Raw genomic sequence first — 11120 nt, forward strand, 5'->3', positions numbered from 1 at the left:
ATTAGGATTTAGTACGTGGCAAAAGGTTACGGCCGCACTTAGGCAGTTAGCGTACGACAATAGTTCAGACATTATGGATGACTATTTAAAAATGTCTGCATGTGTAGCTAGAGAAACTCTTCACAACTTTTGTTTGTGTATTCTAGAACTTTATAGGAAAAGATATTTGAGAAAGCCCTCCTTCAGTGACATGTAACAAATATTGGAACATCACGCTGATTATCATGGGCTACCCGGGATGCTAGGTAGTTTAGTTTGTATGAAATGGCCTTGGGAACTTTGTCTTACCCAATGGCAAGGCGCTCACACTAGTGGATTTCACGGGGTGCCAGCCATCATGCTTGAAGCGGTTGCGTCCCAAGATCTTTGGATATGGCATGCGTTCTTCGGTATGCCAGGTTCACATAATTGTTGGTGCAGTCATCTATCGTCTTCGTCTTATGTCAAGTCTCGGATTTGTTGAAGATCCAATCAAGCATGACTTCACAGATGACATCAGGAATCAAGAATTTGAAGGTTGGCCGTTTGAATGAAGGTTGGCCGTTTGAAGTCAGAGGGTTCCGTTTGAAATGATGTTGCTCGTTTGAGATTGGGTTCCGTTTGAGAGTCACTCGTTTGAATGATTTAGTGACCGTTTGAGCATGTTCAAACGGTCAGGGTTAGTCTATAAATAGATCTTAAACGATGACATTTGTAACGAACGTGTAATTTGATACCGAGGTGCTGCCGGTATTTCCTCTCATTGTAAACATTGTTTATTGAATGAAAAAGAGGATTAAAGTGATTTTCTAGCTGCTTTCAAGTTCGTTTCTTAGTTTCCGCCTCTGAAACGGATTAGAGCTCTTCCGAATGACTCATTCAGGTCGTGAAACCGATCCTACAATTGGTATCAGAGCTCAGGACGAGGAGTTCTTGCCATATTCAGCTTGAAAATCTGATTTTCTACACCTTCTTTCTTAAAATTGATATTTTTCACGGTTAAAATCGGCTCAAATTTTTACACAGTGTTCAGATTTGACATTTGACAAACCCTTGAAAGTTTCAGCTTAAATCTCAACGTATAAATGGTGAAAATTGACTGAAAACTGGTGTCCGTTTGAACGAGAATAGTGCCTGTCCGTTTGAAACTGCCCAGTCGTTTGAGCTGATCGTTTGAAAATTACATGACCGTTTGAAGTTTGGTTCCCTTCGTTTGAAAACTGCTGTCCAATCGTTTGAAATTAGAACCTATCGTTTGAAACCAGATCTGTCCGTTTGAAAGACATTCTGTCGTTTGAAAAGTAATTCTGTCGTTTGAAATCACATCAGACCGTTTGAAAACTTCTTGACCGCTTGAGATAAGATCCTATCGTTTAAGTTTTGTCTGACCGTTTGAAGTTGTGTTCATTTGAGAAATTATTCTGTTTATCATGGATTCTGAGTTTTATAACGCTTTTGCAACACCGATGTCAGTGACTCAAAGTGCTATGATTGAAAATGAAACCGGAACATCTCAGAAACCACCCAAACTCATGGATATTGTTGACTATAACGTGTGGTCTGAACGTTTTGGAAATTGGGTCGAGGCTTATCATCTAGATGCGTGGGAACACACTAAAGAGCCGTATGTTAAGCCCACAAAGAACGATGTTGTGAATGGTACTCCGTTAACACTTAGAGAGATGAGTACTGCAGATAAAAAGAAATATCGAGATGAGAAATTGATGGTGATCTGCTTCAGCAAGCGATAAAAGAAGATATTTTGATACGGCTTCAACATGATGGAACTGCACATTCGATTTGGACAGAGTTGGAAGCAAAGTTTACTGGAAGTGACGATATGCTTAGGAATAAGATGTCTCTCATGAAAAAGGAATTTGATTTATTTAGAGGATTGAAAAATGAAAGTACCAAGCAAATAATTGATAGATATTGTAACTTGGTGAGAAATATGACGAAACTTGGTGTTAAGAAAGATACTGATGAATTGATTGAAAAACTTGTAGATGCGCTACCATATGAAACATGGCACTACAAAAAAAAAATGCCATCTAGTGGCATGCAAAAAGTGCCACAGAATAACAAGAAAGTGCCACTAAAGAACCTTATAAGAATGCGCGGCACACAAAAAAAGTGCCACAAGAAGTGCTAACGCTAAAGCCTTTTAGTGGCACTTTTTAAATGTGCCGCACAAAGTTTTTAGGCTTTTAGTGGCACCTTTTTTATCTGCCAGTACAAACTTTTGAGTTTTTAGTGGCACATATTTTTTGCCACAAAAATCACATAAAATTAAATGCCATTGACGTTTATTATATTAATTTTAATTAATTACAATTATCATTTATTTACATTAAAAAATAAATACAAAATTATAAAATGTAGAAATCATAAAATAATCACTTCAATTAAAAGTTCAATCAATCTTACAAAGATTCTAAATGTCTAATAAGTGTCAATCTAAATCTAATGACCAAACATATAACCCAAATAAACTAATAAGTGCATGAATAAAAACTCAAAACTTCATTGTGTTCATGAATCTCTTTCACAATCTTCATGCGAGTTAAATAATCATCTGTTAACATTTTCTTAGTAGGCATACTTCCACTTCATAGTTCCCAGCACTTACTACTTATTGTCGCTACATCAGCCAACTGACTATACTCAACCTGAAATTTCACAATTCATGTTAAATTAATTAGATCTGATAACATGGCTATCAAAGATGTAAGAGCAGTTAATAAAAGGCAAACTTACTTCTTTTGACATCACTTTAAGCTCTTCGTTGTCGGAGTTGCCATCACCTAACAAGAGAGTTCATGATGAGAATGTTTACCCTTTAGTTTATAATGAGTCGAATTGAGTTATCTTCTGTCTTATACAGGTCAATTGATGAACTAAAACATTGCTAAAAATATGGTATATGGGTTAATAGGGTCAAAAGATGCCCAAAGTATATTCTTTAAACATGCAATCTCTATTTTTTGTACTGATGTAGTTTTTTTAATCAATTAAAACCCGCTAACTAGAAGTTACACCTCTAGATGGAGTAATAGAACACACGCATACCTGTAAATATGGTAGGCTCTTAATATCTTGTTCGGTAAAAAAGCCACCTAGAGAAAATGCATAAGTGAATTAAAGTTAATACAACACACCTTCAAATTTGTAGCATATAAGATGAGTAATCTTGGTTGCAATCAACGGTTTCGAAACTTGTGCCCCCATCAATTCAACCATGGTCTGAAATATAGCACGTAACAAAAGTTTCATATGATGTAAATCCATTATCTTGTATGATAAGAAAGTTTGCAATAAAAATAGCAAATTGAAAATAGACTAACCATAATGTCCTCTCGAGCCTAATAGTGGACAAAGAGAACTTATTATATTCATATACACAGTAAAATGTGTACATAAAAATCATACATTTATTTTAAATTTTCATTGAAGTAGAGAACAATATGTGTACCTTCTCCAAACCCTGATCACGTATAGTAGGAAACTCTTCTCGATTGTCACTTTGAATAGCAACAATGCAAAGGGTCTAAATTAATGTAATATGCAGACTATCTCCATTGTACATACTGATAACTTGGAAAACATAAAAACTATTGGAAACATGTAGAATATAAATATGCAAAACTAAAGAAAACACACACCTGGATATGTTGTAAATCAACACTGGAATACGTATGCTTGAGAAATTGAATAACAAAAACTAAAATGCTAAAAAAATAGAACTCACACCTGAATATGTTGTAAATCAGTTGTTGAAGGGGCTTGTGTTGGGCTAATCGAGTTGTTCACGAGTCACGGATCAGCGGGTCAGGAGCTGGATCCATAATAGCCTTAAAATGCACATGGAAACAATTGCTTAAAGTCAATTGAGGTTTGCTGAAGAAATTGTTACCAACTTTATAAAAAATAATCACGCCTAACATGGTTTACATCTTTTAAATCATAGATGTCATTTTATAAATTTTATCCAGCAGCATGTATGCAATCCTCAACCTTTGTTCTTTTTACTAGTCCACCCTTTTATTTTTGTAGATTATCATCTTGAACTTGTAGTGATTTATCTAAAGACACTAAGATGAGGTGCTTTTATCAATGATGATTGTGTTTCAAGTGGTTGTTCTAATTGATGCTTTGTAGCCGAGGTTCAACCGAATTAAACGTTTGAATGTAACAACGAATGTATTGTTTATGTTTTTCCTAAGACTGCGGGGAGTGGAGGGGCTTGGGTTGGGGGCATTGCTCGACACGTGGTGAGGGTGGGATCCACAAGCTTATGGTGAAAAATGAGGGGTGTGGCGTGGCCAGCCATGTGAATTTTTTTAATTAAAGTAGCCAACCAAAGCCAGCCATATTGAACCAGCCAACCAAAGTCAGTCAAGTCACCCTAACCCCCCCCCCCCCACGGCAGGCTGAATACCCATGCTAAAGGGGCACCACCCCAACCAACGCCAACCCAAAGTTTAAGATTGGCTCAAAAGCGGAGCTCGAGTAGCTCATGAGTAGCTTAGCTCGTTTGCATCCCTAGCCTACACCTAGGGATGACAATCTTGACACGAACCGTAAAAAAACTAGTTTGAGTCAACTAGTCAAACATGACCCCTTTAAAAAAAGGGTTCGGGTTTGGGTTGACCCATACAAATACAAATTAACCCATTAACCCGTTTAAGAATTCGTAAAAAAAAACATTTATACTCTCATTGTAATGCTTCTTATACTTTAATTTTGGTAATACTTTTTGTAATTAATTGGAACATAGCCTTCATATAGAGAACAAGACTCCTTCAGCTGCTAAATCAAAACATGAGATGACATTAATATTCAATAGAAAACATATGACTTGACTTCCTAAAGGTACAAAAATACATGACAAACCTGCTTCACGATTAAAGGTACAAAAATATATGACAAACCTGCTTCACGACCTCATTTTGGAGATGTACGTTTGTGATATTTAGGTGACCTGCATAGCTATTCAAAAAGCAACAGAGAATCCAGAAGCCCAAACCTACATTCATTGTTCACAAATCCATTTCAAAATTTTATAAAGCAAAAACCACCAGCAACAAAACAAATGTCTTCGGATACCTTGAGTGCCTCCAAATCAGATCCGATTGTGGATACTTCACCTTGAAGCAAAGAAATCCGCCCCTGAAAACATCCAATCACTATAACTCAAAGTTGCTAGCTACATATAAACATCATCAACATCGATACACTTAATCAATGAGGTAATACCGTCTAGTGATTTATAATAACTTACATACACATAGCGATAGCATAGAAACTAAACTCATATAAAAATCATACGATTCATACGTGAAAAACAAACCTCTAGAGTTTGAATTGAGGATTCATTCATAGTCTAATCAACTATATATATTTGATTATCTACGTATCATCATGTATCATCATCTACATGATGTATAGCTAGATTTGTCAACTATATCGTATCGTCTAGTGACCTAGAAATTGGATAAAGAAGAAGATGAACCTCAGTAGCGCCCAAATTCTCTATCTCAGGAATCTTATTTCCTGCAAATTGAACAAAATTAAAAGAAGAAATTCAGATATACGAACATGAATATATGTATATTTGAATGCGAATCATAAACTATTAGGTTTACAGTGAAAAGTGAAAGAGGATTTAAGGATGAAAACCTCGAAGATCGAGTTCACGTTCGCAAAGAGCGTTGACGAAATGAGGGCTTTTCCATATCAAATCGGCTGTAAGTCTCACCATTTTCGTTTTGAGAGGGAATTTGGGAAAATTTGGGTTTGTGGAAATTTTGAGATAGTTAGGGCAAATTTTGAGAGGGAGTTCAAAATTTTGGGAGGGAATTAATAGCAGGGGAAAATTTGAGAGGGATTTGAATAGGGATGGCAATGGGTTGGGTTCGGGTCGGGTATTAGTAATCTCATATTTATACTTGCTTGTTAAATTGTGTCTCATACCCGACCCAATATCTGTCCGATATTTGTCGGGTATTTATTCTCGGGTATCGGGTATACCCATTAATTTGTTAAAAGATATATGTTGGGGTTTCCAGATACATTTCTTTTACTATTACAATTATTATGTGTTTTATTTATACAACAACAATTATAAATTAAAAAAGTACATTACATAATATAACTTTTATCATAAATTAATAATAACTTTATAGTACTTATACACTTATATGTATATACTTTACAACATACAGAATAAAAATAATATTATCAAATACATATACTAAAAGAAAATTTTATTTTTTCACATTATAAACATACAAAAATAAAAATACTAACAGACAACGGTTAATGGAAAATAAAAATATAAATTAAAAAATCCGGGTATATGATCGGGTAAACGGGTATGTGGTTTCGGGTAATCGAGTCGGGTATCACCTAATTCCATACCCACGAAAAATTATAAATCTAATCCCATACCCGGCCCAATACACGTCGGGTATCAGGTATACTCGTCCTATTTATGTCGGGTTTCGGGTATATCCGTGGGGCTCGAGTATTTTTGTCATCCCTAGATTTGAAACTGTTAGCTGGAAAATTTGGTAGTTTAGTGGAGAAAAAACAAAGGGTTCTGGGTGGGACACCTAATACGCCTAGAAAGATGTCTTTTTGGGCCCTCATCTAAACCGCCTAGAAATATACGCTTTTTTGGGCGTTATTCTTATAAAATTGGGCGGTTCTTGATTTCTTATAATTACACAAATATATTTTTGGCGCTTTGGGGTCCTAGATGCCCAAAATAAGTTTTCTAAGCGCCCAGAAAAATAGATATTCTAGTAGTGACTGTTCACAAGAAGCTACACAAATTGTTTATATAGAGTAATATAAATATAAATTTTTGTGAAACGTGATTGAAAAATTAATATTGGAGGGAGACATAAAGAGGAAAAACTAATATTAGGAGGGAAAATATTTCAAGACACATTTTATTAAAGTGTTTTAAGAAGGGTTAAGAGAAGATTTCAGAATTTAGAAGCACTTAGGAAATAGTGGCACATGTAAAGTACCATTAAAAGTTATCAAATACTTTTGTGACAACCCGTAACTTCGAAGTAAAAACGGTTTCTTTTATAGTGTGCAAACGTGTAGTCGAAACCAAACTGAACCAACCCGAACCGTTTGAACCTTGACATGACCTGCATAACTCGAAACTTTTGAGGCCCGAATCCTTAGCGTGAATATTATACTTCTATGTTAGTTGGTTAATTATAAATCTTTATTATTATTTATTCATATGTAAAAATAATAATAATAATAATAAATAAATAAATAAATTACATAACTAATCTAAACCCAAACCAAATTCCCCTCCCACCCCATGTACGTATACACATTACAACAAATATAAATGTTGCTGCTCTTCTCATGTGTATTCTAATTTAATCTGGGCCGGTTGTGTTAACAAGATAGATTAGGCCCAGTATGTATATCTTGATTAAAAAGGAATTCGCCCTACTTACTTAAGGAATTGACCCTATTTTTTTACTTGTACGTAACATCCTCATATTATACACAATCAAGTTATCAAACCCTACTTCCCCACCCTTGACTTGCGATGGCAGGAGAATCCCCTCCCCCTCTCGTTTTGACCCACACATGCTCCTAGCCCAATATGCTGTCCAAAGCCCAAACTTTGTTGGCTTGAAGCCCACTTCGGCCTAATGTGATTAACTGACCCCAAAGACTATTAATGTTAATATCATGTTACGTAACTTCCTTGCCTCACACAAATTCACAATACAACAAACCCTAAGCTTCTCCTGATCGCACGGAATTAGAAGCAGACCCCCCCCCCCCACCTTCGAGACTTCAGCCTACTGATCAAACCTTTCCGGGTTAGTAAATTCATGTCACGTTAGTTTTAATTGCTGGATACTGATCTTGCTCGTTCTTATCGGTCGATCTTGTTATGTGTGATTAAGTGGATGTATATATATATATGTAGCCTATTGAAACGTAACAGGATGCTATGCTTAAGATAGTTAATTGATTTCTTGATGATTAATTCTGAGTTATAAACTATATGGGTATCATAAGATATGATTTCAGTTTTTATGTCAATCGTTTATAATCTGGTGGGTTGGATGAATTGTTAAGAAAGTCGCTATGGCTTAAATTGATAAACATATTTTTGAAAAGAATTATGTGGTGGGTTATGATATTAAACCATGTGCGAATGTTGTTACTGTTGATCATTGCTTGCATCGATTTATTTGTTTGGGCCACAACTGGAACTGGGCTCGGTTACAAGCAGCCGGAATCAGTCGGTTCGGCTGGGCTGTACATGTGTTAGGAAAGTGGGCCGGGGGTAATCAATGGACTGTTGACTGGTGGTTGGTAATCATCAACTGGGAACCTTGAGCTTGGGTATTAGTTAACAGTTATTACACAACAAATAAATCACATATATATATATATACACATTCAGTGGGCCGAGATGTATGTTAAATGGATTACGTGAATTAGTATGATCAGAATGATTATTGGTGTTGTTTGGAGTGGCATTGATTGTTTTGCATGATCATAGTTGTTTGCTTATTATGTGATAGTCGAACAGGAATTCATAAACTCAAGACTATATGATATAATTAGGTGTTTATATTAACAGGTCATGGACTAGATTATTTGTGATAAAAAAGATTGGGTCAATGATAAAACAATCACTATGGGTTAATGAAGTGGGCTGATAATTTAATATTAGGTTGGGCTACTCGATACTATGTACTATTGGATCAACTGTTTGAATAATCATTGTTCTTGCTTGAATTGTTGCTTAACTGTTATACGTGCCATACGTGACAACCACTGATGTGATCTATGTGTAAACAAACTGTAAAACTGATCATTACCAAACACTCTCCTAGGTCGCGAGTATTGAATAAATTAACAAGTGAAATATTCTGCCGAGCAAATCAAGGTGAGTTCATTGCATTTTCTCAAGCATGCGTCCCGGTGGTTTGGGACAACTGGTAAACATTTGGAAGGGAAACATTGGGTAAATAACTTAATCGGTTTTGGTTATTGGGCAATGGGGGTGATTAGTTGATAGCGCTATTAGGTGGGAAACCTCACACCGGGCCGTAAGGACGGGCGTGAACTAATTATCTGGGTATGGCTATGGTTGTTAGAGGCACACTCCTCGGATACATATGGGCACTCTCCCTAGGGTATCTAACGAAGGCAACATAGCAAACGGTCGTTAAGGGGTACCCACTCCCCGGATACATATGGGCACATTCCCTAGGGTATCTAGCATGAGCAACATTGTATCGCAGTGTTAAATCGTATTAACATACATATGGTAACATAACTTGTTAACAAAAACCTTGAACTCACCAGCGTAGTCTGACACACTTGTTGCATGCTTGTAGGTAATTATTGAAGGAACTTGGGAGCTTGCCGTCTGATGCTGCTGGAGTGGTTGTGGTCATGATAAACAATTACATTGATTTGGTTTCGATACATTTACACACTTATACATTTATGCTTCCGCTCAATACTTTGGTTTTGGTTTAACTTTTCAAACGATACATTTCTTTCAATTGGGTATTTCAATACATTATAACTTGTGTTTGATATGGTTGGTGGCTCTTTGTTGGATCGTTGCACCTCCAATAGGGATATGCCCTAGGTGGTTATTTGGGGATGAGCCATTATATTACCAACCCCTGTTATTTGAATTGTTAGTGTGACACTACCCTTCGACTATTGTGATTCTTGATCATATAAAACCTTTCGCTTGCTATTTGAATGTGGGGAACCTTTTAGCGCAAGTTAAGAGGCACTGAGATGAGCATGCAAATTACCTTATTATTATGGGTGCACACATAATAATAACGCGAGGTGCATGCAAGTCCCAGTGAGGCTTAACGGGCGTGGGAAGGGTTCTGCCCTATTGTGTGTAAACTTGGTAGTTTGTAGATTTCAATGTGATACTCGACTTTTACCTCATTTCGACCCTTAAGATAGTTCCCTTCTCTTATTTAGAACCATGAGTGGACGTGGTCACATTGCTATGACCCAGGCCGAATTAACCGACTTGATCAACACTCGTGTAGCTGAAGCCCTAGCGGCTTACCAGGCTGGTCATCTACTACAACCAACTGCGACCAAAATATCACGATCAATATCAACTGAAAATCTCTTTTCCCTCTGAACGAACGAGTCAAGATGATACCAGTCTGAAATAGGGATTAATGCCTAACTTGAGTTTTCATCCAATCGATTGATTGAATTGCTTGAATCACCTGTTCCAAGAAATTATATTTTCTTTCTCGAATTCTTACATACGATGGCATCACCTTTGATCTTCGATAGGGGTGACTGCACCAGTTCTGATCGCCGGTAGCGATACCATATATAAACATATATCTCTTACACTCACTTTATCACATTCACATACTTTGCTTCGAGTAAATCTTGGTGGTGCACCCAACACACGTGATTTTAGGGTTGAGCATTTTAGCCTGTAACAAACTACCTTAACACATTTCCAGTTCGGTTTATTTCGTCGACCCTTCGTTTATGATGTACGACATTCGCCTCAATTCTGGTAAGCTCTAGATATACATTAGATACACTTGCTTCGTGAAGTGTTGGCTACTTAATATACAACATCCATGATAACTAAATACTGCCTTTTTGCAAGTCCCCAAATTCGAAGGCGTATAGCTCACCTAAGTTGTATTTAGTGCAACAACCCCCCCCCCCCCGGTCGCACATGTTAAATGCATCAGGCAATGCCATACAGATGTATGACACACTCGTATTTCAACTTTTGTGAGCATCTCTTGAGCTTAGCATAACCTGTCACAACATTCTTCATTATCAAGCTCCTATTAACTCAACTTGTGTTTCTACTTAAGAGCAAGCACAAAATTGACATGTGTTAGTGTTTTTCCTTTGTTTGCCTAACTCGATCTCTAATTAAAACCCCAGTATACGAATTCACTCCAATGAATCATATTCTCTTCAAGCCATAGTAGCTTCACCTACTAAATCATTAACATTAATATCACTTCGGTAACGGCAACTATACCTGGAAACTAGGTACAATATGAACATCATCTTACTCGCGAAAGGAAACTAAATCACCAGAATTTAATACCATA

The 11120-nt window shown here is 36.6% G+C and overlaps 1 protein-coding gene and 1 long non-coding RNA gene across 13 annotated transcripts; one reads left to right on the forward strand and one right to left on the reverse strand.

Moving 5' to 3' along the window:
* Positions 1 to 2483: 2483 nt before the first annotated feature.
* On the reverse strand, positions 2484 to 5853 carry LOC110921287 (U2 small nuclear ribonucleoprotein A'-like). Of its 12 annotated transcripts, none has more exons than XR_002582346.2 (7): positions 5659 to 5849; positions 5492 to 5532; positions 5086 to 5148; positions 3730 to 5005; positions 3049 to 3573; positions 2737 to 2783; positions 2484 to 2648 (listed from the first exon to the last, which is right to left on the reverse strand). XR_002582346.2 is itself a non-coding variant. In XM_022165580.2 (3 exons), exons 1-3 carry the CDS (start codon positions 5738 to 5740, stop codon positions 5032 to 5034), a joined length of 240 nt encoding a protein of 79 aa, XP_022021272.1. In that variant the 5' UTR covers positions 5741 to 5853; the 3' UTR covers positions 5016 to 5031. The 12 variants fall into 12 exon arrangements, 1 of the variants encoding a protein (XP_022021272.1); XR_002582352.2 differs by having other exon boundaries at positions 3049 to 3095; positions 5659 to 5848; XR_002582349.2 differs by having other exon boundaries at positions 3049 to 3222; positions 5659 to 5848.
* Positions 5136 to 9422, forward strand: LOC118487115. Its single transcript, XR_004880281.1, has 3 exons — positions 5136 to 5228; positions 5619 to 5726; positions 9381 to 9422. It is a non-coding gene; the product is annotated as an uncharacterized LOC118487115 (long non-coding RNA).
* Positions 9423 to 11120: the final 1698 nt, after the last annotated feature.

Source organism: Helianthus annuus, chromosome 2, assembly GCF_002127325.2.
Source record: "Helianthus annuus cultivar XRQ/B chromosome 2, HanXRQr2.0-SUNRISE, whole genome shotgun sequence".
Taxonomy (NCBI): Eukaryota; Viridiplantae; Streptophyta; class Magnoliopsida; order Asterales; family Asteraceae; genus Helianthus; species Helianthus annuus.